Source organism: Oncorhynchus tshawytscha, linkage group LG30, assembly GCF_018296145.1.
Source record: "Oncorhynchus tshawytscha isolate Ot180627B linkage group LG30, Otsh_v2.0, whole genome shotgun sequence".
NCBI lineage: Eukaryota > Metazoa > Chordata > Actinopteri > Salmoniformes > Salmonidae > Oncorhynchus > Oncorhynchus tshawytscha.
The window spans coordinates 51,791,908-51,819,648 of record NC_056458.1 but is presented as its reverse complement, the minus strand read 5'-3'; the positions used below and the strand labels follow the sequence as shown (position 1 = coordinate 51,819,648).

Sequence of the window (27,741 nt, the reverse complement as noted above, 5' to 3'; positions counted from 1 at the left end):
TAGCGTGCCGAATTTCAACTTCCTGCTACTCATGCAAAGAATATAAGATATGCATATTTATTCATAGATTTGGATAGAAAACACTGAAGTTTCTAAAATGGTTTGAATCATGTCTGTAACAGAACTTACAGTGGGGCAAAAAAGTATTTAGTCAGCCACCAATTGTGCAAGTTCTCCCACTTAAAAAGATGAGAGAGGCCTGTAATGTTCATCATAGGTACACTTCAACTATGACAGACAAAATGAGAAGAAAAAAATCCAGAAAATCACATTGTAGGATTTTTTATGAATTTATTTGCAAATTATGGTGGAAAATAAATATTTGCAAGTGGTACTGGAGCACCAAGTCTCGGTCCAAAAGACTTCTTAACAGCTTCTACCCCCAAGCCATAAGACTGCTGAACAGCTAATGAAATGGCTACCTGGGCAATTTGCATTGATCCTTCTTTAACGCTGCTGCTACTCACTGTTTATTATCTATGAACAGTCACTTTACCTACATGTACATATGACCTCAATTACCTCGACTAACAATGACAGCAAGCATATTTCCATAGTTGTGGCGAATTGGGTTAAAGGACAACAAAGTCAAGGTATTGGAGTGGCCATCACAAAGCCCTGACCTCAATCCAATAGAACATTTTTGGGCAGAACTGAAAAAGCGTGATCGAGCAAGGAGGCCTACAAACCTGACTCAGTTACACCAGCTCTGTCAGGAGGAATGGGACAAATTCACCCAACTTATTGTGGGAAGCTTGTGGAAGGCTACCTGAAACATTTGACCCAAGTTAAACAATTTAAAGGCAATGCTACCAAATACTAATTGAGTAAACTTCTGACCCACTGGGAATGTGATGAAAGAAATAAAAGCTGAAAAAAATAATTCTCTCTACTATAGCCGCAGTCTGAGGTCCTGAACACAAGGTTGTAACGTAACAAAATGTGGAAAAAGGGAAGGGGTCCGAATACTCTCTGAATGCATATGAATAACCTCAGTAAACATTTAATTTGGGAGGTATTTCATCTGTTACATGTGTCAAGTCTCCAAATCAGACATAAACAAACTTTCATGACATATAATTAGGCACGCATCCCCATTATTTTGTATAAAATTGTGCAAACTCCAAACATATGCAGTGTGTGTTGGGATATCACTTCGCTCTGAAGCTTGCAGCCTTGCTGGCCAGGCTGAAGTGGCTATATAAAGGTCTAATTTTCACTCCCTCAGCTATGAAACACGAAGTTGCGCATGAATGCGTAAATGGAGGGCCAAGGATCGAGGAGAAGAGGATGTTTTGAAATCAGCGCCTCTGTCTTCTGGACAGGTGGATATGGAGGGAACTTGCAGTGACATTCAATCATCTCTCCACTCTCTCCCCAATATAATAATAATAATATATTACATTTAGCAGACACTTTTATCCAAAGCGACTCACAGTCATGCGTGCATACATTTTACGTATGAGTGGTCCCTGGAATTGAACCCACTACCCTGGTGTTAGAAGCACCATGCTCTACAAATTGAACAACAGAGGACCAGCATAGCGCCATTCCACTCCCTCTTCCTCTTCTCCAGGGTCTGTCTCCTCTCCTCTCTTCACCCTCTCCTCCTCTCCTTCCTCTATAGTTTGAACCAGTTTTCTCTTCCTATCTTCTCCTCCCTTCACATCATCCCCAGTCCTCTTCTCCTCTCCTCCCTCTATGGTTTGTAGCAGGCAGAGCAGGTCACAGGTTGTGAGTCATTTAGTTTTGGAGAGATGGTGTCTGGGACCACTGACTTTAGGAAATCATTCTCTGTAGCCATGATGTGTTTCACCAGGAAGTTCGCTGCCTCGCTGATGTTGGTGTTTTCCTAAAGGGACACGGCAGAGTAAAACAACAAGGTTAAAAGCTAGTGGCTAGTTTCAGAGTACTCTGTTGCCTTGTTAGGGTTAAACAAAAACAGGTGCTACGTTAACATGGTTCAGTTACTTATATAAACACATTTTCATTGTATGAAATGGCTATGTTTTTCTTGATCCACACAGTGCATTCGGAAAGTATTCAGACCCCTTGACTTTTTGCTAATTGTGTTACGTTACAGCCTTATTATATTTTTCCTCATTAATCTACAAACAATACCGCATAATGACAAAGTGAAAACATGTTTTTAGAAATGTTTGTAAATTCATTAAAAAAAAAGAAAAAAGAAATACCTTATTTACATAAGTATTCAGTCCCTTTGCTATGAGACTCGGGAATTCAGCTCAGGTGCATCCTGTTTCCAATGTTCATCCTTGAGATGTTTCTACAATTTGATTGGAGTCCATCTGTGGTAAATTCAATTGGTTGGATATGATTTGGAAAGGCACACACCTGTCTATATAAGGTCCCACAGTTTACAGGTGCATGTCAGAGAAAAAACCAGGCCATGAGGTCGAAGGAATTGTCCGTAGAGCTACGAGACAGGATTGTGTTGAGGCACAGATCTGGGGAAGGGAACCAAAAAATATTCTGCAGCATTGAAGGTCCCCTAGAACACAGTGGTCTCCATCATTCTTAAATGGAAGAAGTTTGGAACCACCAAGACTAGATCCTAGATCTGGATGCCCGGCCAAACTGACCAATCGGGGTGGAATCATGGAGGTGACCAAGAACCCAATGGTCACTCTGGCAGAGCTCCAGTGTTGCTCTCTGAAAATAGCTGTGCAGCAGTGCTCCCCATCCAACCTGACAGAGCTTGAGAGGATCTGCAGAGAAGAATGGGAGACACTCCTCAAATAAAGGTGTGCCAAGCTTGTAGCGTTATACCCAAGAAGACTCAAGGCTGAAATTGCTGCCGAAGGTGCTTCAACAAAGTACTGAGTAAAGGGCCTGAATGCTAAATGTGATATTTCGTTTTTTTATTTTTAAAAAGGTTTCTAAAAACCTGTTTCTGCTTTGTCATCGTGGGGTATTGTGATGTCATCGTGGGGTATTGTGATCTCATCGTGGGGTATTGTGATGTCATCGTGGAGTATTTTGTGAAGATTGATTCAGAAGAAGGCTGTAAGGTAACAAAATGTGGAAAAAGCCAAAGGGGTCTGAATACTTTCCGTATCCACTGTCCACAGGTCAAACAGCCTGGTTCAACTGATTTAGAGGCAGTGAAAATGTGTAGTGACTGTCTGACTGGACAACAGCTTAGCCCATGACCTCAATGACCTCTGACCCCTGAAGAACCTCCTAACCCTAAACCCTATCCCTAACCTTAACCCTTAACTTAACCACTCAGAATTAATGCCTAAACTAAAGTTTTAATTTCACTTTTGTGGAATTTGACTGACAGCTAAGAAAACGGCTCCACATGGCATAATTCTGTTGCTGCAGTTACACCACTGGTTGGCATTTTATTTGGAAATTAAGTTGACGTGTTGTATGTGGAGGATGAGGGCTGCAGTAGATATCTCAGATAGGGGGGAGTAAGGCCCATAGAGGGTGGCTGAATGAGGACACCACCCCACAAAGCTGTTGTGCATGTTTTCTGTGTGTTTGTGCACATGGGTGCGTATGTGTGTGCATGTGTTTGTGCACATGGGTGCGTATGTGTGTGCATGTGTTTGTGCACATGGGTGCGTATGTGTTTGTGTTCCCACCTTGGCTGAGGTCTCGAACCAGCCCACAAAGCCGTTGTCTTTACAGAACTGGTCCATCTTCACGCCGTTATTGGTCAGAACCTCCCGCCCCTGATCACATTTATTAGCCAATAGGACCGTGGCGATGCTCTGTCCAATAGAGAGGTAAAAGACAAGAAGGTGATGTATGAACAGGATGATTTAAATAGTCCTTTACCATGGTAGTACCAACTCACTGTCCTGCACTCACCTCTCTGTTGGTCAGCATGAGTTTAGAGTCCAGGTCCTCCTTCCACTTGGTGATGGCTTCGAAGGTAGTGGGCCGTGTCACGTCAAACACGATGAACGCCCCCATGGCCTCTCGGTAGTACACACGGGTCATGTTCCCAAACCGCTCCTGACCTACAGGGGAGAGACAGAGATATACTGTTATTGTAACTGTTGGGATTTGAACCATTTTCACCCACACGGTAACCAGAAATGTTCCCCATTATACCAAGAGGACATCCTTCACCATTAGACCAAGAGGACATCCTTCACCATTAGACCAAGAGGACATCCTTCACCATTAGACCAAGAGGACATCCTTCACCATTAGACCAAGAGGACATCCTTCACCATTAGATCAAGAGGACATCCTTCACCATTAGACCAAGAGGACATCCTTCACCATTAGACCAAGAGGACATCCTTCACCATTAGATCAAGAGGACATCCTTCACCATTAGACCAAGAGGACATCCTTCACCATTAGACCAAGAGGACATCCTTCACCATTAGACCAAGAGGACATCCTTCACCATTAGATCAAGAGGACATCCTTCACCATTAGACCAAGACGGTAACCAGTTCACCATTAGACTGCTCAGTAACATTATCTTCTATGTCTCAGGCAGGACTGCTCACTAACATTATCTTCTATGTCTCAGGCAGAACTGCTCAGTAACATTATCTTCTATGCCTCAGGACTGCTCAGTAACATTATCTTCTATGTCTCAGGACCGCTCAGTAACATTATCTTCTATGTCTCAGGACCGCTCAGTAACATTATCTTCTATGTCTCAGGCAGGACTGCTCAGTAACATTATCTTCTATGTCTCAGACAGGACTGCTCAGTAACATTATCTTCTATGTCTCAGGACCGCTCAGTAACATTATCTTCTATGTCTCAGACAGGACTGCTCAGTAACATTATCTTCTATGTCTCAGGACTGCTCAATAACATTATCTTCTATGTCTCAGGCAGGACCGCTCCGTAACATTATCTTCTATGTCTCAGGACTGCTCAGTAACATGATCTTCTATGTCTCAGGCAGGACTGCTCAGTAACATTATCTTCTATGTCTCAGGACTGCACAGCAACATTATCTTCTATGTCTCAGGACTGCTCAGTAACATTATCTTCTATGTCTCAGGACTGCTCAGTAACATTATCTTCTATGTCTCAGGCAGGACTGCTCAGGAACATTATCTTCTATGTCTCAGGCAGGACTGCTAAGGAACATTATCCTCCATGTCTCAGGCAGGACTTCTCAGTCTTGCTGGTGTTCCTTAGTGATGAGTGTAGCTACTACAGTCATTGCCAAAAGTTTTAGGAATGACACAAATATTAAGTTTGCTGCCTCAGTGTCTTTAGATATTTTTGTCAGATGTTACTATGGATACTGAAGTATAATTACAAGCATTTCATAAGTATCGAAGGATTTTATTGACAATTACATGAAGTTGATGCAAAGAGTCAATATTTGCAGTGTTGACCCTTGACCTTAGTTATCACTTTTGCCTTGTGGCAAGGTGCTCCATCATGCTGGAAAAGGCATTGTTCGTCACCAAACTGTTCCTGGATGTTTTGGGAGAAGTTGCTCTCGGAGGATATGTTGGTACCATTCTTTATTCATGGCTGTGTTCTTAGGCAAAATTGTGAGTGAGCCCACTCCCTTGTCTGAGAAGCAACCCCACACATGAATTGTCCCAGGATGCTTTACTGTTGGCATGACACAGGACTGATGGTAGCGCTCACCTTGTCTTCTCCAGACAAGTTTTTTTCCAGATGCCCCAAACAATCGGAAAGGGGATTCATCAGAGAAAATGACTTTACCCCAGTCCTCAGCAGTCCAATCCCTGTACCTTTTGCAGAATATCAGTCTGTCCCTGATGTTTTTCCTGGAGAGAATTGTTTTCTTTGCTGCCCTTCTTGACACCAGGCCATCTTCCAAACGTCTTCGCCTCACTGTGCGTGCGGATGCACTCACACCTGCCTGCTGCCATTCCTGAGCAAGCTCTGTACTGGTGGTGCCCTGATCCTACAGCTGAATCAACTTTAGGAGACGGTCCTGGCGCTTGCTGGACTTTCTTGGGCGCCCTGAAGCCTTCTTCACAGCAATTGAACCACTGTCCTTGAAGTTCTTGATGATCCGATAAATGGTTGATTTAGGTCCATGCTAAATCAACCATGCTAGGTAAAGCTCCGCCTTATCTCAGTTCACTGGTCACGATGGCAACACCCACCCGTAGCACGCGCTCCAGCAGGTGTATCTCACTGATCATCCCTAAAGCCAACACCTCATTTGGCCGCCTTTTGTTCCAGTTCTCTGCAGCCTGCGACTGGAACGAATTGCAAAAATCGCTGAAGTTGGAGACTTTTATCTCCCTCACCAACTTCAAACATCAGCTATCTGAGCAGCTAACCGATCGCTGCAGCTGTACATAGTCTATCGGTAAATAGCACACCCAATTTACCTACCTCATCCCCATACTGTTTATATTTATTTACTTTTCTGCTCTTTTGCACACCAGTATCTCTACCTGTACATGACCATCTGATCATTTATCACTCCAGTGTGAATCTGCTGAATTGTAATTATTCGCCTACCTCCTCATGCCTTTTGCACACAATGTATATATACTCTCTTTTGTTTTTCTTTTTTTTCCTACTGTGTTATTGACTTGTTCATTGTTTACTTCATGTGTAACTCTGTGTTGTCTGTTCACACTGCTATGCTTTATCTTGGCCAGGTCGCAGTTGTAAATGAGAACTTGTTCTCAACTAGCCTACCTGGTTAAATAAAGGTGAAAAAAAGGTGTCAGCAATATCCTTGCCTGTGAAGCCCTTTTTGTGCAAAGCAATGATGACCGCACGTGTTTCCTTCCATTATTAACAGAGGAAGAACAATGATTCCAAGCACCACCCTCCTTTTGAAGCTTCCAGTCTGTTATTCGAACTCAATCAGCATGACAGAGTGATCTCGAGCCTTGTCCTCGTCAACACTCACACCTGTGTTAACGAGAGAATCACTGACATGATGTCAGCTCGTCCTTTTGTGGCAGGGCTGAAATGCAGTGGAAATGCTTTTTGGAGATTCAGTTCATTTGCATGGCAAAGAGGGACTTTGCAATTAATTGCAATTCATCTGACCACTCTTCATAACATTCTGGAGTATATGCATATAGAGTACATACAAACTGAGGCAGCAGACTTTGTGAAAATGTATATTTGTGTCATTCTCAAAACTTTTGGCCACGACTGTACTCTTAAAAACAGTCAGCTAGCTACAGCTGATTCCATTCTATTGTCTAGGGGACTAACAGCAAATCAGTGGATAATGTGGTTATATTAGTGGCCATTCCAGAGACAGTTAACAGTCTCCACATTCCATCTTGAACAGACCCATTCCAGAGACAGTTAACAGTCTCCACATTCCATCTTGAACAGACCCATTCCAGAGTGAGTTAAAAACAGTCTTCACATTCCCAGTCATTACATAGGCTAGGCCCAGTGAAGCAGCATATTCTGCAGGTCTGAGTCTGGTCTAGTCTGGTCTAGTGTAGTCTAGCCTGGTCTGGTGTAGTCTAGCCTGGTCTGGTGTAGTCTAGCCTGGTCTGGTGTAGTCTAACCTGGTCTGGTGTAGTCTAGTATGGTCTAGTGTAGTCTAGCCTGGTCTGGTGTAGTCTAGTCTGGTCTGGTGTAGTCTAGCCTGGTCTGGTGTAGTCTAGAATGGTCTAGTGTAGTCTAGAATGGTCTAGTGTAGTCTAGTCTGGTCTAGTGTAGTCTAGTCTGGTCTAGTGTAGTCTAGTGTAGTCTAGCCTGGTCTGGTGTAGTCTAGTATGGTCTAGTTTATTTTTATTAATTTCTTTATTTCACCTTTATTTAACCAGGTAAGCTAGTTGAGAACAAGTTCTCATTTACAACTGAGACCTGGCCAAGATCAAGCAAAGCAGTGTGACAGAAACAACACAGAGTTACACATGGAATAAACAAGCGTACAGTCAATAACACAATAGAAAAAATGTCTATATACAGTGTGTGCATGAGGAGGTAAGGCAATAAATAGGCCATGTTAGCAAAGTTATTACAATTTAGCAGATTAACAGATGATGAGCAGATGATGATGAGCAGATGATGGTGTGTAAAGTACTGATACTGGTGTGCAAAAAGAGTAGCAGAGTAAATAAAAACAATATGGGGATGAGGTAGGTAGATTGGGTGGGCTATTTACAGATGGACTATGTACAGCTGCAGCGATCGGTTAGCTCCTCAGATAGCTGATGTTTAAAGTTAGTGAGGGAAATCTAAGTCTCCAACTTCAGCGATTTTTGCAATTTGTTCCAGTCATTGGCAGCAGAGAACTGGAACGAAAGGCGACCAAAGGAAGTGTTGGCTTTGGGGATGATCAGTGACATATACCTGCTGGAGCGCGTGCTACGGGTGGGTGTTGTTATCATGACCAGTGAGCTGAGATAAGGCAGAGCTTTACCTAGCATAGACTTATAGATGACCTGGAGCCAGTGGGTTTGGCGACGAATATGTAGCGAGGGCCAGCCGACTAGAGCATACAGGTCGCAGTGGTGGGTGGTAGAAGGTGCTTTGGTAACAAAACGGACTACATCCAATTTGCTGAGTTGGAAGCTATTTTGTAGATGACAGCGCCGAGTCGAGGATCGGTAGGATAGTCAGTTTTACTAGGGTAAGTTTGGCGGCATGAGTGAGTGAAGGAGGCTTTGTTGTGAAATTGGGAGTCGATTCTAGATTTAATTTTGGATTGGAGATGTTTAATATGACTCTGAAAGGAGAGTTTACAGTCTAGCCAGACACCTAGGTATTTGTAGTTGTCCACTTATTCTAAGTTAGAGCCGTCCAGAGTAGTGATGCTAGTCGGGTGGATGGGAGCGGGCAGCGAATGGTTGAAAAGCATGCATTTGGTTTTGCTAGTGTTTAAGAGCAGTAGGAGGCCACGGAAGGAGTGTTGTATGGCATTGAAGCTCATTTGGAGGTTAGTTAACACAGTGTCCAAAGAAGGGTCAGATGTATACAGAATGGTGTGGTCTGTGTAGAGGTGGATTAGAGAATCACCAGTAGCAAGAGCGACATCATTGATGTATACAGAGAAAAGAGTCTTTTGAACCCTGAGGCACCCCCATAGAGACTGCCAGAGGTCCGGACAACAGGTCCTTTGACACACTGAACTCTGTCTGCGAAGTAGTTGGTGAACCAGGCGAGGCAATCATTTGAGAAACCAAGGCTGTTGAGTCTGCCAATAAGAATACGATGATTGACAGAGTCGAAAGCCTTGGCCAGGTCGATGAAGACGGCTGCACAGTATTGCCTTTTATCAATTGCGGTTATGATGTCATTTAGTACCTTGAGCGTGGCTGAGGTGCACCCGTGACCAGCTCGGAAACCAGATTGCACAGTGGAGAAGGTACGGTGGGATTTGAAATGGTCAGTGATCTGTTTATTAACTTGGCTTTCAAAGACTTTAGACTTTAGTCTAGTTTGGTCTGGTGTAGTCTAGTATGGTCTGATATAGTCTAGTATGGTCTGATGTAGTCTATTTATGTCTGGTGTGGTCTTGTCTGGTTTGTCTAGTCGGGTCTGTCTAGTCTGGTCTAGTATGGTCTGTCTGGTCTGTCTAGTCTGGTCTGTCTGGTCTGTTCTGTCTCGTTTAGTCTAGTCTGGTCTAGTGTAGTCTAGTATGGTCTGGTGTAGTCTGGGCTAGTGTAGTCTAGTATGGTCTGGTGTAGTCTGGGCTAGTCTAGTCTGGTCTGGTGTAGTCTAGTCTGTTCTGGTGTAGTCTAGTGTGGTCTAGTATAGTCTAGTGTGGTCTAGTATAGACTAGTCTGGTCTGGTGTAGTATAGTATGGTCTGGTGTAGTCTAGTGTAGTCTGGTGTAATCTAGTATGGTCTGGTGTAGTCTAGTATGGTCTGGTGTAGTCTGGTGTGGTCTGGTGTAGTCTAGTGTGGTCTGTCTGGTTTGGTGTAATCTAGTCAGATCTGTCTGGTCTGTCTATTGTAGTCTAGTCTGGTCTGGTGTAGTTTAGTATCGTCTGGTGTAGTCTAGTGTGGTCTGGTGTAGTCTGGTGTGGTCTGGTGTAGTCTAGTGTGGTCTTTCTGGTTTGGTGTAATCTAGTCAGATCTGTCTGGTCTGTCTATTGTAGTCTAGTATGGTCTGGTGTAGTCTAGTATGGTCTGGTGTAGTCTAGGCTGGTCTGGTGTTGTCTCGTATGGTCTGTCTAGTTTAGTCTAGTATGGTCTGGTGTAGTCTAGTCTGGTCTGTTGTAGTCTAGTCTGGTCTAGCCTGGTCTGTCTAGTCTGGTCTGTCTCGTCTGTTCTGTCTGGTCTGTCTAGTCTGGTCTTGTCTGGTCTGTCAAGTCTGGTCTGTCTAGTCTGGTCTGTCTGGTCTGTCTAGTCTGGTGTAGTCCAGTATGGTCTGGTGTAGTCTAGTGTGGTCTACTGTATTGACACTTTGCCTGTTTGATGGTTCGTCGCAGAGCACAGCAGGATTTCTTATAAGCTTCCCGCACCTTGAAAGCGGCAGCTCTATGTCAAGACTTCCACTGAATTCGGTCCCTCTCCTTGTTCGGGCGGTCGACGTCACCGACCTTCTAGCCATCGCTGATCCATGTTTTATTTTTCATTGGTTTTGTCTTGTCTACCATCACACCTGGTTCCAACCCCATCAATTCCATGTTGTGTATTTAACCCTCTGTTTCTCCCATTGTCCTTGTCGGTGATTGTTTGTTGTATGTGTTGGTGCTGGTTATGTTCTGGTGTGCGACAGGTTTTGCACCCTCTTATTTTATTTAGTAGATTTTGGTTTTCTGAGTGTTTGTATATTCATGAAACAGCTCCGTTTATACCAAGTTCACTCTCCTGCGCCTGACTTCCCGGACTTCCCTTCCCAGCTCAGTGCGAATGTTGCCTGTAATCCATGGCTTCTGATTGGGGTATGTAAGTACAGTCACTGTGGGGACGACGTCCTCGATGCACTTATTGATAAAGCCAGTGACTGATGTGGTGGACTCCTCAATGCCATCGGAGGAATCCTGGAACATATTCCAGTCTGTGCTGCAAAACAGTCCTGTAGTTTAGCATCTGCTTCATCTGACCACTTTTTTATAGACCAGAGTCACTGGTGCTTCCTGCTTTAATTTTTGCTTGTAAGCAGGAATCAGGAGGATAGAGTTGGGGTCGGATTTATCAGGGTGAGGGAGAGTCAACTCTGTGTTTGAAGTCGACTCTCGGTTCGGAGTCAACTCTCTGAGATTAGTCAACTCTCTGAGTTTAGAGTCAACTCTCTGAGTTTAGAGTCAACTCTCTGAGATTAGTCAACTCTCTGAGTTTAGAGTCAACTCTCTGAGTTTAGAGTCAACTCTCTGAGTTTAGAGTCAACTCTCTGAGATTAGTCAACTCTCTGAGTTTAGAGTCAACTCTCTGAGTTTAGAGTCAACTCTCTGAGTTTAGAGTCAACTCTCTGAGTTTAGAGTCAACTCTCTGAGATTAGTCAACTCTCTGAGTTTAGAGTCAACTCTCTGAGTTTAGAGTCAACTCTCTGAGTTTAGAGTCAACTCTCTGAGTTTAGAGTCAACTCTCTGAGTTTAGTCAACTCTCTGAGTTTAGAGTCAACTCTCTGAGTTTAGAGTCAACTCTCTGAGTTTAGAGTCAACTCTCTGAGATTAGTCAACTCTCTGAGTTTAGAGTCAACTCTCTGAGTTTAGAGTCAACTCTCTGAGTTTAGAGTCTCTGAGTTTAGAGTCAACTCTCTGAGTTTAGAGTCAACTCTCTGAGTTTAGAGTCAACTCTCTGAGTTTAGAGTCAACTCTCTGAGTTTAGAGTCAACTCTCTGAGATTAGTCAACTCTCTGAGTTTAGAGTCAACTCTCTGAGTTTAGAGTCAACTCTCTGAGTTTAGAGTCAACTCTCTGAGTTTAGAGTCAACTCTCTGAGTTTAGTCAACTCTCTGAGTTTAGAGTCAACTCTCTGAGTTTAGAGTCAACTCTCTGAGTTTAGTCAACTCTCTGAGATTAGTCAACTCTCTGAGTTTAGAGTCAACTCTCTGAGATTAGTCAACTCTCTGAGTTTAGAGTCAACTCTCTGAGTTTAGAGTCAACTCTCTGTGTTTAGAGTCAACTCTGAGTTTAGAGTCAACTCTCTGTGTTTAGAGTCAACTCTGAGTTTAGAGTCAACTCTCTGAGTTTAGTCAACTCTCTGAGTTTAGAGTCAACTCTCTGAGTTTAGAGTCAACTCTCTGAGTTTAGAGTCAACTCTCTGAGTTTAGTCAACTCTCTGAGATTAGTCAACTCTCTGAGTTTAGAGTCAACTCTCTGAGTTTAGAGTCAACTCTCTGTGTTGAGTCAACTCTCTGAGTTTAGAGTCAACTCTCTGTGTTTAGAGTCAACTCTCTGTGTTTAGAGTCAACTCTCTGAGTTTAGAGTCAACTCTCTGTGTTTAGTCACACACACACACAAACAGGATGGCAATGTAGGTTACTGTACTCTATTTTGTCCTATTTTCAAACTAAACAAATAACATTTTAATATAAAGTGATAATAGTAAAATGCAGATGAATAATGTGTAGCTGGTGGCTCACATTAGATATCAGGGCAAGTGGAGAAGAGGAAATGGAACAACGACAGAGGTGGAGAAGAGGAAATGGAACAGAGGTTGTATTTCAGGCCCTGGTTGTTGTGTAAAAAAAACAGCTGTCATAGCTGACTCAAAAGAGAGTATCTGTCTGACTGCCTGCCTGCCAGCCTGCCTGTGTACTTGTCTATCTGTCTGCCTGTCTGCCTCTGTGCCTGTCTATCTGTCTGTCTGTGTGCCTGTCTATCTATCTGTCTGTCTGTCTGCCTGTGTACCTGTCTATCTGTATGCCTGCCTGTCTATCTGTCTGTCTGTCTGATGAGGAGAGTATCTATTTGTCTGTATGTCTGTCTGTCTGTCTGTCTGGATGGCTGGCTGTCTGTGTGTATGTCTTCTGTCTGTCTGTCTGTTTGGCTGTCTGTGTGTATGTCTTCTGTCTGTCTGTCTGTTTAGCTGTCTGTGTGTATGTCTTCTGTCTGTCTGTCTGTTTGGCTGTCTGTGTGTATGTCTTCTGTCTGTCTGTCTGTTTGGCTGTCTGTGTGTATGTCTTCTGTCTGTCTGTCTGTTTGGCTGTCTGTGTGTATGTCGTCTGTCTGTCTGTTTGGCTGTCTGTGTGTATGTCTTCTGTCTTCCGTCTGTTGTGACAAACCTTTTCTTCTTGTATTGTCATTAGTGTCACAAGAGTTTTGATGGGATAAAAAGTTGATATAGTAATATTGTATTGTTCATGAACAGACAGCCAAGGCTGTAAAGACAGTTATAGGCAGACAGGTAGGAAGTGAGACAAGTACAGTGTGTGTGTGTGTGTGTGTGTGTGTGTGTGTGTGTGTGTGTGTGTGTGTGTGTGTGTGTGTGTGTGTGTGTGTGTGTGTGTGTGTGTGTGTGTGTGTGTGTGTGTGTGTGTGTGTGTGTGTGTGTGTGTGTGTGTGTGTGTGTGTGTGTTTACAATGGTTCTACTGTGACTTGCCCTTAAACCTCCCTCACATGGGCTCACATGATCCCACCAATACCTCCACGAGATAGATGAACCGAGAGAGAGAGAGAGAGAGAGAGGAAAGTCATACGCTACATCAAATACAGAGAGTTTCTCCAACAGAGATAGTTCTTGAACTCTTCAACCCTGATCCATTAACTTTTCAACTCTGATCCATGAACTCTGATGGAACCACAGCTTTATAACCAAAACCAACAGGAATGATGAACACATGTTACATATTAAGATGCTGCAACTCCACATTCCATTTTGTACTTGGCTGAAACGCAGCCAAGGCTCTCTTCTTGTTCTCAATACAAAGTGTGTGGACACCTGCTCGTTGAACATCTCATTCCAAAATCATGGGCATTGATATGGAGTTGGTCCCCCCCTTTGCAGCTATAACAGCCTCCACTCTTCTGGGAAGGCTTTCCACTAGATGTTGGAACATTGCTGCTATAACAGCCTCCACTCTTCTGGGAAGGCTTTCCACTAGATGTTGGAACGTTGCTGCTATAACAGCCTCCTCTCTTCTGGGAAGGCTTTCCACTAGATGTTGGTATATTGCTGCGAGGACTTGCTTCCATTCAGCCAAAAGAGGTGTTGTTGGGCGATTAGGCCTGGCTCTCAGTCGGTGTCCCAATTCATCCCAAATGTGTTCAATGGGGTTGAGGTCAGGACTGCAGGACAGTCAAGTTCTTCCACGCCGATCTCGACAAACCTTTTCTGTACGGACCTCGCTTTGTGAACAGGGGGATTGTCATGCAAAAACAGGAAATGGCCACAAAGTTGGAAGCACAGAATCATCTAGAATGCCATTGTATGCTATAGAGTTAAGATTTCCCTTCCCTGGAACTAAGGTGCCTACCATGAAAAACAGCCCCAGACCAGTATTCCTCATCCACCAAACTTTACAGTTGGCACTATGCATTGGGGCAGGTAGCATTCTCCTGGCATCCACCAAACCCAGATTTGTCCGTTGGACTGCCAGATGGTGAAGTGTGATTCATCACTCCAGAGAATGCGTTTCCACTGCTCCAGAGACCAATACCGGTGAGCTTTACTCCACTCCAGCCGACGCTTGGCATTGCACATGGTGATTTTAGGATTGTGTGCGTCTGCTCTGCCATGGAAACGCGTTTCATGAAGCTCCCGACGAACCGTTCTTGTGCTGACGTTACTTCCAGAGAAAGTTTGGAACTCGGTAGTGAGTGTTGTAACTGAGGACAGACGATTTCTACGCACTACGTTCTTCAGCACTCTGAGGTCCCGTTCTGTTGGCTTGTGTGGCCTGCCACTTTGCGGCTGAGCCGTTGTTGCTCCTAGATGTTTCCACTTCACATAACAGCAGAACAGCACAGTTGACTAGGGCAGCTCTAGCGAGGCAGACATTTGACTAGCTGACTTGTTGGAAAGGTGTTATTGTGAAGCGCTGGAGCTTTACACGTTGAAAGTCACTGAGCTCTTCAGTAAGGCCAGTTTACTGCCAATGTTTGTCTATGGAGATTGCATGGCTGCGTCCTCAATTTTATACACCTGTGAGCAATTGGTGTGGCTGAAATAGCCAAATCCACTCATTTGAAGGGGTGTCCACATACTGTTGACCCTGTAGCGTACATTATCATTCCCACCTGTCCATTTTTTTAAATGAATATAATACAGACAGTCATTCAACATCATTCTCAATGGTTTCTCAGTGCTTCGAATAGAATAACAAGAGTTTTTCCCCAATAAGATGTCGTGTTGCCCAACAGCTGTTAACCATATAAATAACTTTTTTCTTGTATGAACGAAGTTGACAAAAAGGTTTGGATAAATATGTGTTCTAATTGATGGCGATAGCTTTAATTGATAGAGAGGCATACAAGTATAACAGAAGTTGAGATAAGAAGCATGATTACTTAGTAGGCTAGATAAGGAGCAGTCTATCCTACCGGCGATGTCCCAAAGTTGTAGCCGGACCGTCTCAGAGTCCCAGTTCAGGACCTTCAGGGCGAAATCCACGCCGATGGTGGCTCGGTAGTTGGTGGAGTAAGTCTGATGGACATACCGCTTAATGATGGAGGTCTTCCCCACACCCAAGTCCCCGATCACCAACACCTGGAACACAGAACACAAGCAGACCCACATCATTATCATCATCCTCTATTAGAAATCAGTAGAAATTGTCGGAGCACAACATCACCCATCATTCTCCACTATAGGCCTAAATCACAAGACATTTAATTCAAAATATCTATCTTATCATAATAACTTAATAAATACATTGAAAATATAAATATGAGGTTACCTTGTACAGGTGTTCCTTCCCGGGGTTCTGCATCCCGACGGTTGAAAACAGGGGAAGTCGTTGGTTGGTCATGTCAGTTTGAGGTATTGTTCCCCCCGTAGTTTAATCATATGTTTAGAAGGAAACGGTGTGTTTGGTTCTAAATTTCCTTTTAAATAGCAGTTCCCTTTCTTCTCTCCTCTCCTCTCTGCTCTGCTCTTCTCGCAAGCACACACACACACACACACACACACACCCGGTAGGGAGGAATGCCTAGCTGCGGGAACATGTGACCCAGGAGCAGCAGCTCTGGTATCGCCTCGTGCCTCGGGGAGGGAGACACACGCTAGGAAGCTCGTGAGAGGCACATTCATGTTGAGATGTCATGGCTGCGTCACGGGAGATTGTAAAGAACATCATCTGGTTGTTAACCAACAATACCGGCTCTGTGACCGGCTGCCATTACGGCTCCTCTAATACAAGTAGCTTACAGTCCACTACAATCACTGTGACCGGCTGCCATTACGGCTCCTCTAATACAAGTAGCTTACAGTCCACTACAATCACTGTGACCGGCTGCCATTACGGCTCCTCTAATACAAGTAGCTTACAGTCCACTACAATCACTGTGACCGGCTGCCATTACGGCTCCTCTAATACAAGTAGCTTACAGTCCACTACAATCACTGTGACCGGCTGCCATTACGGCTCCCTCTAATACAAGTAGCTTACAGTCCACTACAATCACTGTGACCGGCTGCCATTACGGCTCCTCTAATACAAGTAGCTTACAGTCCACTACAATCACTGTGACCGGCTGCCATTACGGCTCCTCTAATACAAGTAGCTTACAGTCCACTACAATCACTGTGACCGGCTGCCATTACGGCTCCTCTAATACAAGTAGCTTACAGTCCACTACAATCACTGTGACCGGCTGCCATTACGGCTCCTCTAATACAAGTAGCTTACAGTCCACTACAATCACTGTGACCGGCTGCCATTACGGCTCCTCTAATACAAGTAGCTTACAGTCCACTACAATCACTGTGACCGGCTGCCATTACGGCTCCTCTAATACAAGTAGCTTACAGTCCACTACAATCACTGTGACCGGCTGCCATTACGGCTCCTCTAATACAAGTAGCTTACAGTCCACTACAATCACTGTGACCGGCTGCCATTACGGCTCCTCTAATACAAGTAGCTTACAGTCCACTACAATCACTGTGACCGGCTGCCATTACGGCTCCCCTAATACAAGTAGCTTACAGTCCACTACAATCACTGTGACCGGCTGCCATTACAGCTCCTCTAATACAAGTAGCTTACAGTCCACTACAATCACTGTGACCGGCTGCCATTACGGCTCCTCTAATACAAGTAGCTTACAGTCCACTACAATCACTGTGACCGGCTGCCATTACGGCTCCCCTAATACAAGTAGCTTACAGTCCACTACAATCACTGTGACCGGCTGCCATTACGGCTCCTCTAATACAAGTAGCTTACAGTCCACTACAATCACTGTGACCGGCTGCCATTACGGCTCCTCTAATACAAGTAGCTTACAGTCCACTACAATCACTGTGACCGGCTGCCATTACGGCTCCTCTAATACAAGTAGCTTACAGTCCACTACAATCACTGTGACCGGCTGCCATTACGGCTCCTCTAATACAAGTAGCTTACAGTCCACTACAATCACTGTGACCGGCTGCCATTACGGCTCCTCTAATACAAGTAGCTTACAGTCCACTACAATCACTGTGACCGGCTGCCATTACGGCTCCTCTAATACAAGTAGCTTACAGTCCACTACAATCACTGTGACCGGCTGCCATTACGGCTCCTCTAATACAAGTAGCTTACAGTCCACTACAATCACTGTGACCGGCTGCCATTACGGCTCCTCTAATACAAGTAGCTTACAGTCCACTACAATCACTGTGACCGGCTGCCATTACGGCTCCTCTAATACAAGTAGCTTACAGTCCACTACAATCACTGTGACCGGCTGCCATTACGGCTCCTCTAATACAAGTAGCTTACAGTCCACTACAATCACTGTGACCGGCTGCCATTACGGCTCCACTAATACAAGTAGCTTACAGTCCACTACAATCACTGTGACCGGCTGCCATTACGGCTCCTCTAATACAAGTAGCTTACAGTCCACTACAATCACTGTGACCGGCTGCCATTACGGCTCCTCTAATACAAGTAGCTTACAGTCCACTACAATCACTGTGACCGGCTGCCATTACGGCTCCTCTAATACAAGTAGCTTACAGTCCACTACAATCACTGTGACCGGCTGCCATTACGGCTCCTCTAATACAAGTAGCTTACAGTCCACTACAATCACTGTGACCGGCTGCCATTACGGCTCCTCTAATACAAGTAGCTTACAGTCCACTACAATCACTGTGACCGGCTGCCATTACGGCTCCTCTAATACAAGTAGCTTACAGTCCACTACAATCACTGTGACCGGCTGCCATTACGGCTCCTCTAATACAAGTAGCTTACAGTCCACTACAATCACTGTGACCGGCTGCCATTACGGCTCCTCTAATACAAGTAGCTTACAGTCCACTACAATCACTGAATCTTACAACATCCCAAGATGGCCAGTATTTACCCCTGAGCAGGAAAACCTCCCGGCCATATGGATACAGAACAATTCTATCACTCTGGGCCTTGTGTGAATCACTTTGCTCTGGGACCTCTGTGAAACACTATGCTCTGGGCCCTCTGTGAATCACTATGCTCTGGGCCCTGTGTGAATCACTATGCTCTGGGACCTCTGTGAATCACTATGCTCTGGGCCCTGTGTGAATCACTTTCCTCTGGGACCTCTGTGAAACACTATGCTCTGGGCCCTCTGTGAATCACTATGCTCTGGGCCCTGTGTGAATCACTATGCTCTGGGACCTCTGTGAATCACTATGCTCTGGGCCCTGTGTGAATCACTATGCTCTGGGCCCTGTGTGAATCACTATGCTCTGGGCCCTGTGTGAATCACTATGCTCTGGGCCCTGTGTGAATCACTATGCTTTGGGCCCTGTGTGAATCACTATGCTCTGGGACCTTGTGAATCACTATGCTCTGGGACCTCTGTGAATCACTATGCTCTGGGCCCTGTGTGAATGCTCACTGGGATGCTTTGGGCCCTGTGTGAATCACTATGCTCTGGGACCTCTGTGAAACACTATGCTCTGGACCCTGTGTGAATCACTATGCTCTGGGCCCTGTGTGAATCACTATGCTCTGAGCTCTTTGTGAATCACTATGCTTTGGGCCCTTTGTGAATCACTATGCTCTGGGACCTCTGTGAAACACTATGCTCTGGACCCTGAATCACTATGCTCTGGGCCCTGGGACCTCTGGACCCTGTGTGAATCACTATGCTCTGGGCTCTGATGCTCTGGACCCTGTGTGAATCACTATGCTCTGGGCCCTGTGTGAATCACTATGCTCTGGGATCACTATGATCTGGGCCCTGTGAATCACTATGCTGGACCCTGGGACTGGGACCTGTGAATCACTATGCTCTGGGACCTCTGTGAATCACTATGCTCTGGGACCTCTGTGAATCACTATGCTCTGAGCTCTGTGTGAATCACTATGCTCTGGGCCCTGTGTGAATCCCTAACATGTGCTCTCTGCACTCAGTGTTACGTGCACTTGGCCTTATCTTAGAGCCCAAAAATAAAATACCTCCAGATTTGTTTTTTATTCTATTCAAATCAAATCGTATTTGTCACATTCATTAGCAGATGTGATTGTGGGTGTAGTGAAATGCTTGTATTTCTAGCTCCAACAGTGCAGTAAGGGGCGGCAGGGTAGCCTAGTGGTTAGAGCGTTGGACTAGTAACCGGAAGGTCCCAGCTCCCCGAGCTGACAAGGTACAAATCTGTCATTCTGCCCCTGAACAGGCAGTTAACCCACTGTTCCTAGACCAGTTAACCCACTGTTCCTAGACCAGTTAACCCACTGTTCCTAGGCCAGTTAACCCACTGTTCCTAGACCAGTTAACCCACTGTTCCTAGACCAGTTAACCCACTGTTCCTAGACCAGTTAACCCACTGTTCCTAGACCAGTTAACCCACTGTTCCTAGGCCGTCATTGAAAATAAGAATTTGTTCATAACTGACTTGCCTGGTAAAATAAAAAGGCCTTTCTACTGACTGGGAGGAGTTTCATCTCAGGGGTTATCAATATTATGGGGTTGTCACGAACGTCGTCAGGGAAATGACAGGACCAAGGTGCAGCGTCGTTAGCGTACATTTATTTTTATTTAGAATGTCGCCAACAAAAACAAGAAACAACAAAACGACCGTGAAGCTGAGTAGGGCTATACAGGCCTCTAACACAGACATCTACCCACAACTAAGGTGGCAAAACAGGCTGCCTAAGTATGATTCCCAATCAGAGACAAAGTTAGCCAGCTGTCCCTGATTGAGAACCATACCCGGCCAAAACATAGAAACAGACAACATAGAAATAAAGAAACTAGAATGCCCACCCTAGTCACACCCTGGCCTAACCAAAATAGAGAATAAAAGCCTCTCTATGGCCAAGGCGGACTGGGAATCCTCGCTGCAGGCCCCGGACCTGGGATCCTCACTGCAGGCCCAGGACTGGGGACCCTCGTAGCAGGCCCCGGGATGGGGACCGTTGCTGGAGGCTCCGGACTGGAGGCCGTCGCTGGAGGCTCCGGACTGGAGACCCTCACTGCAGGCTCCGTGCCATGAAATGGCTGGACAGGGTAATCAAGATTCCAGGAAACGGATGGTAAGGGTAGTCAAGAGCCAAGGAAATGGCTTGTAAGGGTAATCAAGAGCCCAGGAAATGGCTTGTAAGGGTAATCAAGAGCCCAGGAAATGGATGGTAAGGGTAATCAAGAGCCCAGGAAATGGATGGTAAGGGTAATCAAGAGCCCAGGAAATGGCACCACTACATAACTGAGCAGACTGATGCTGTCCTTGAGGAGCTGGCGGTGGGGAGGAGCGTAGTTGAGGTGGCTGAGAGTTAGGGATGCCACACACCACTCTCCAAGATTATAAAAAGAGGAAATATCCCAATTCCCCTCACTCCAACCTGTCCATCACCCCGGAAGAGTATCGCCAGCTTGTCCCTTTGAGCCGGACTATGGTCAAGCTCTCAGCTCTAGCCATCATCAAAATAAGTTGTCGACCGACCATTGTAAATCTGGAGAGGGGGTTGAGCGATAACTGGTGGTCCAGTTTCTGAGTTCGCCACCCTGAACTGAACACTAGAATTCCAGACCATTTGGAGAAGGCCAGGGTCTATGGAGCAATGCCACGAGCCCGTCTACGACTGTGACAAAACAGGGTTCGGGTCCAAACCCAGGTCAAGAGAGAGGGTGCTGTGGCAGAAGGGTCATCACAGTTCACTTCTGCTGAGAGCACAGAAGACTTCCTTCAGAATGTTTCATGTTCTACGTTGTTATGTGTTGCTATGTGTCTTGACCATGAATGAAGTTCCCTCCCAGGAAATAAAAGTTATTTGAATTGATTACTTCATACACACACACACTAGGCTTGAGAGTAACAATGGTCAAACAAATACATGACACAGGAAGGTTATTTTTCACTTGTTAGATTTACTGTCTGGAGACACACACATGCAGAGTCTTTGGTGAACTTTCTTGGTAACTGCAGTTACCATATACAGGATCTTCAGAAATTATATATAAAAAAATATAAAAAACACTAGGCTCCAAGAATAGGTTGAATTACATTGCCAACTTCAGGTTTGCCTGTGTTATGCAGAGCAGAGGTTGAAACAATAGTTGTTTTTTTGATAGCTGTCTAATGCAATGAATTATTGTTTCAGGTGTTATTGTTAGTCACATTGCTATTAACTCATGAAAGATTAGTCTAATATAGCACATAATAACATTAATACTAATATTATTTCTTTATAGGACATAAAAAATGAACGTTTCTTAAAAGTTGATATGGTTAAGCATGTTTCCATCTGCGGTATATATAGTAGAAGAGCTGCCCCTGCTGGATAAAGGCAGTATGGCACGCAGTAATGTGAGCAGGATCAGAGGTGGTTTATTTTTTTTCTCAAATACCATTGGTCCAATACCATGACAATCAAGTCTAATGCAAAAAAAGGGTAGATAATTCGCAATATTTTGAAGCTGAAAGTAACACAAAACGCAAAAGCACATTTCAAATCGAAATAAATCCAAAAATACAGTACAATAAGTTAAGAAAATATTTACTAAATAAACTAAAGTTAAAAATTTTATTAAAAATAACACAATAAAATAACATTGTGGAGGCTATATACAGGGTGTACCAGTACAGAGTCAATGTGGAGGCTATATACAGGGGGTACCGGTACAGAGTCAATGTGGAGGCTATATACAGGGGGTACCGGTACAGAGTCAATGTGGAGGCTATATACAGGATATTACGGTACAGAGTCAATGTGGAGGCTATATAGTCATGTGGAGGCTATATACCGGTACAGAGTCAATGTGGAGGCTATATACAGGGGGTAGCGGTACAGAGTCAATGTGGAGACTATATACAGGGGGTACCGGTACAGAGTCAATGTGGAGGCTATATACAGGGGGTACCGGAACAGAGTCAATGTGGAGGCTATATACAGGGGGTACCAGTACAGAGTCAATGTGGAGGCTATATACAGGGGGTACCAGTACCGAGTCAATGTGGAGGCTATATACAGGGGGTACCGGAACAGAGTCAATGTGCTGAGGTACAGGTTAGTCGAGGTAATATGTACATGTAGGTAGAGGTAAAGTGACTATGCAGAGATAATAAACAGCGAGAAGCAGCAGTGTAAAAACAAAGGGGGTGTGAATGTAAATAGTCCGGGTGGCCATTTGATTAATTGTTCAGCAGTCTTATGGCTTTTGGACCGAAACTTGGCGCTCCTGTGCCACTTGCCGTGTGGTATCAGAGAGGACAGTCTATCAATCAATCAATCAATCAAATGTATTTATAAAGCCCTTTTTACATCAGCCGATGTCACAAAGTGCTATACAGAAACCCAGCATTAAAACCTCAAACAGCAAGCAATGCAGATGTAGAAGCACGGTGGCTAGAAAAACTCCCTAGAAAGGAAGAAATCTAGGAAGAAACCTAGAGAGAAACCAGGCTCTGAGGGCTGGCCAGTCCTCTTCTGGTTGTTCGGGTGGAGATTATAACAGTACATGGTCAAGATGTTCAAATATTCATAGATGAACAGCAGGGTCAAATAATAATAATCACAGTGGTTGTGGAGGGTGCAACAGGTCAGTACCTCAGGAGTAAATGTCAGTTGGCTTTTCACAGCCGAGTATTCAGAGTTCTCGACAGCAGGTGCGGGAGAGAGAGTGAGTCGAAAACAGCAGGTTCGAGACAAGGTAGCACGCCCGGTGAACAGGTCAGGGTTCCATAGCTGCAGGCAGAACAGTTGAAACTGGAGCAGCAGCACGACCAGGTGGACTGCGGACAGCAACGAGTCATCATACCAGGTAGTCCTGAGGCATGGTCCTAGGGCTCAGGTCACCCGAGAAAAGAGAGAAAAGAGAGAAAGAGAGTGAGAGGGAGCATACTATATAAGACAGGAGAAATACTCCAGATGTAACAGACTGATCCTAGCCCCCCGGCAAATAAACTATTGCAGCATAAATACTGGAGGCTGAGACAGGAGGGGTTGGGAGCCACTGTACGATACCCCTGTGTTGTTGCCTACTCTTACCACCTGGGGGCGGCCCGTAAGAAAGTGCAGGATCCAGTTGCAAAGGGAGGTGTTTAGTCCCAAAGTCCTTAGCTTAGTAATGAGCTTTGTGGGCTCTATGGGGTTGAACGCTGAGCTGTAGTCAATGAACAGCATTCTCACATAGGTGTTCCTTTTGTCCAGGTGAGAAAGGGCAACGTGGAGTGTGATTGAGATTGCGTCATCTCTGGATCTGTTGGGGCGGTATGCAAATTGGAGTGGGTCTAGGGTGTCCGGGAGGATGCTGTTGATGTGAGCCATGACAAATCTTCCAAAGCACTTCATGGCTACCGATGTGAGTGCCACGGGGCGGTAATCATTTAGGCAGGTTACCTTCACTTCATTGGGCACAGGGACTATGGTGATCTGCTTGAAACATGTAGGAAGTACAGACGCGCATGCTTTGCGTACACGACCTGGTAATCCGTCTGGCCCAGCGGCTTTGTGAATGTTGACCTGTTTATTAAAGGTTTTGTTCACATCGGCTACCGAGAGCGTTATCACACAGTCATCCAGAACAGCTGGTGCTCTTGTGCAGTCTTCAGTGTTGCTTGTCTCAAGGCGAGCATAAAAGGTATTTAGTTCATCTGGTAGGCTCGTGTCACTAGGCAGCTCGCGTCTGGCTTTCCCTTTGTGGTCCGTAATAGTTTTCAAACCCTGCCACATCCGATGAGCGTCAGAGCCGGTGTAGTAGGATTCAATCTTAATCCTGTATTGACACTTTTTTGTTTGATGGTTCGTCTGAGGGCATAGCGGGATTTCTTATAAATGTCCGGATTAGTCTCTTGAAATCGGCAGCTCTAGCCTTTAGCCTGATGCGGATGTTGCCTGTAATCCATGGCTTCTGGTTGGGATATGTACGTACTTTCATCAATGCACTTATTGATGAAGCTGATGACTGAGGTGGTGTATTCCTTCATGCCATTGGATGAATCCCGGAACATATTCCAGTCTGTGCTAGCAAAACAGTCCTGTAGTGTAGCATCCGCATCACCTGACCACTTCCATATTGAGTGAGTCACTGGTACTTCCTGCTTTAGTTTTTGCTTGTAAGCAGGAATCAGGATGATAGAATTAGGGTCAGATTTGCCAAATGGAGGGCGGGGGAGAGCATTGCAGTAGTCTAATCTGGAAGTGACAAAAGCATGGATTCATTTTTGGGCCAGAAAGTTTCACACATTTTTGCAATGTTACATAGATGGAAAAAATCTGTCCTTTAAACAGTCTTCATATGCCAAAACAGAGATCAGGGTGCAGAGTAACGCAGAGGTCCTTCACATTTTTATTTGATACGACTGTACAACCATCAAGATAAATTCTCAGATTCAACAGAAGATCTCTTTGTTTCTTGGGACCTAGAACAAGCATCTCTGTTTTTATACAAGTTTAAAAGTAAAATAATTGCCACCATCCACTTCCTTATGTCTGAAACACAGACTTCCAGGTAGGGCAATTTTGGGGCTTCACCATGTTTCATCAAAATGTACAGCTGTGTATCGTCTGCATATCAGGGAAGGTTAAAATTCTGTTTCTGAATGACATCACCAAGAGGACAAATATATTGAAAACAATAGCGGTCCTAAACAGAACCTTGAGGAACACCGTAATGTACAGTTGATTTGTCAGAGGACAAACCATCCACAGAGACAAACTGATATCTTTACGACAGATAAGATCTAAACCAGGCCAGAACTTGTCCTTGTAGACTAATTTGGGTTTCCAATCTCTCCAAAAGAATGTGGTGTCAAAACAGCACCAAGGTCTAGGAGCACGAGGACAGATGCAGAGCCTCGGTCTGACACCATTAAAAGGTAATTTACCACCTTCATGAGTGCAGTCGCAGTGCTATGATGGGGTCTAAAACCAGACTGAAGCTATTTGTATACATTGTTTGTCTTCAGGAAGGCAGTGAGTTGCTGAGCAACAGCTTTTTTTTATGTTGAGAGGAACGGGAGAATCGATATAGGCCGATAGTTTTTTATATTTTCTGGGTCAAGGTTTGGCTTTTTCAATAGAGGCTTTATTACTGCCACTTTTAGTGAGTTTGGTACACATCCGGTGGATAGAGAGCCATTTACTTTGTTCAACATAGGAGGGCCAAGCACAGGAAGCAGCTCTTTCAGTAGATTAGTTAGAATAGGGTCCAGTATGCAGCTTGAAGGTATAGAGGCCATGACTATTTTCATCAATGTGTCAAGTGATATAGTACTAAAACACTTGAGTGTCTCCCTTGATCCTAGGTCCTGGCAGTGTTGTGCAGACTCAGGACAACCGAGCTTTGGAGAAATACGCAGATTTAAAGAGGAGTCGGTAATTTGCTTTCTAATGATCATGATCTTTTCATCAAATAATTCATCAATTTACTACTGCTGAAGTGAAAGGCATCCTCTCTTGGGGAATGCTGCTTTTTAGTTAGCTTTGCGACAGTATCAAAAATACATTTTGGATTTGTTCTTATTTTCCTCAATTAAGTTTGAAAAATAGGATGATCGAGCAGCAGAGGGCTCTTCGATAACCCACGGTACTTTCCAAGTAAATCGGAAGACTTCCATTTTGTTGCGATTGCAAACATAATAAAATGGTGGTCAGATAGTTCAGGATTATGAGGAAAAACATTAAGAAAAAAACATTAAGATTCACAATATTTATTCCACAGGAATAGGTCCAGAGTATGACTGTGGCAGTGAGTAGGTCCGGAGACATGTTGGACAAAACTAGATCCAGGGTATGACTGTGGCAGTGAGTAGGGCCAGAGACATGTTGGACAAAACTAGATCCAGGGTATGACTGTGGCAGTGAGTAGGTCCGGAGACATGTTGGACAAAACTAGATCCAGGGTATGACTGTGGCAGTGAGTAGGTCTGGAGACATGTTGGACAAAACTAGATCCAGGGTATGACTGTGGCAGTGAGTAGGTCCGGAGACATGTTGGACAAAACTAGATCCAGGGTATGACAAAACCCAGTCGATTATGGCTCCGAAAGCCTTTTGGAGTGGGTCTGTGGACTTTTCCATGTGAATATTAAAGTCACCAAAAATTTGAATATTATCTGCCATGGTCTGCTGTATATGGCCCAGGAGGCCTGTAAATAGTAGCTATAAAAAGTGATTGAGTAGGCTGCATAGACTTCATGACTAGATGCTCAAAAAGACGAAAATGCAGTCCTTTTTTTTTGTAAACTGAAATTTGCTATCGTAAATGTTAGCAACACCTCCGCCTTTGCAGGATGCCCAGGGGATATGGTCACCAGTGTAACCTGGAGGAGAGGCCTCATTTAACACAGTAAATTCATCAGCCTTAAGCCATGTTTCAGTCAGGCCAATCACATCAAGATTATGATCAGTGAATAGTTAATTGACTATAAATGCCTTGGAAGTGAGGGATCTAACATTAGGTAGCCCTATTTGGAGATGTGAGATATCACAATATCTTTCAATAATGACAGGAATGGAGGAGGTCTTTATTCCAGTGAGATTACTAAGGTGAACACCGACATGTTTAGTTTTGCTCAACCTAGATCGAGGAACAGACACAGTCTAAATGGGGATAGCTGAGCTGACTACACTGACTGTGCTAAGCTAGCAGGCTGGCTAACAGCCTGCTGCCTGGCCTGCACCCTATCTCATTGTGAAGCTTGGGGAGTAAGAGCCCTGTCTATGTTGGTAGATAAGATGAAGCGATAGGAACTGCAAGCAACTGCCTTGAATGAAAAAAGAGAGTGACCCTCCCCCAAAAAATTCCTGGATGGTTTGTCCTCTGGGTTTCGCCTGCCAAATAAGTTATTTTATACTCACAGACATCATTCAAACAGTTTTAGAACCTTCAGAGTGTTTTCTATCCTAATCTACTAATGATATGCATATCCTAGCTTCTGGGCCTGAGTAGCAGGCAGTTTACTCTGGGCACGCTTTCCATCCGGATGTGAAAATACTGCCCCCTTGCCCGAAAAAGTTAGCTGCCTGGCCAGTTCAAATAATGACCAAATCATATAGCTGACAACGTCTTCACTTTAGCTAATTTGTATACATTGTTACAGGAAAATAATCTCACAACAAGATCAATATTTACAAGTTAATGGTGAGCCAATTACAGAAAATAGCTGAAAGTTGTGAGTGACGAAACAAAAACAGGGTGAATTTTAGAGCTTGGACACTGTCTCGTTGGTGTAACAGTATAGACTTTACGTCCGTCCCCTCGCCCCGACCTGGGCGCGAACCAGGGACGCTCTGCACACATCCACAGTCACCCTCGAAGCATCGTTACCCATCGCTCCACA

The 27,741-nt window shown here is 44.6% G+C and overlaps 1 protein-coding gene across 2 annotated transcripts; it reads right to left on the bottom strand.

Annotated features, from left to right (window-relative positions):
• Positions 1 to 879: 879 nt before the first annotated feature.
• Positions 880 to 15,980, bottom strand: rab38b (RAB38b, member of RAS oncogene family). Of its 2 annotated transcripts, none has more exons than XM_024441844.2 (5): positions 15,716 to 15,980; positions 15,327 to 15,525; positions 3,844 to 3,995; positions 3,615 to 3,743; positions 880 to 1,852 (listed from the first exon to the last, which is right to left on the bottom strand). In XM_024441844.2, the coding sequence occupies exons 1-5, from the start codon at positions 15,785 to 15,787 to the stop codon at positions 1,700 to 1,702; spliced, it is 705 nt and encodes a 234-aa protein (XP_024297612.1). In that variant the 5' UTR covers positions 15,788 to 15,980; the 3' UTR covers positions 880 to 1,699. The 2 variants fall into 2 exon arrangements, with proteins under 2 accessions (XP_024297612.1, XP_024297613.1); XM_024441845.2 differs by having other exon boundaries at positions 15,360 to 15,525; positions 15,716 to 15,971.
• Positions 15,981 to 27,741: the final 11,761 nt, after the last annotated feature.

Excerpts from the sequence above, each read along its gene's own strand:
- rab38b (XM_024441844.2), bottom strand. The coding sequence starts at position 15,787 with ATGACCAACCAACGACTTCCCCTGTTTTCAACCGTCGGGATGCAGAAC. Across the intron at positions 15,526-15,715 it reads GGAAGGAACACCTGTACAAG|GTGTTGGTGATCGGGGACTT; the intron begins GTAACCTCATAT and ends TCTGTGTTCCAG. Across the intron at positions 1,853-3,614 it reads GGTTCGAGACCTCAGCCAAG|GAAAACACCAACATCAGCGA; the intron begins GTGGGAACACAA and ends GTGTCCCTTTAG.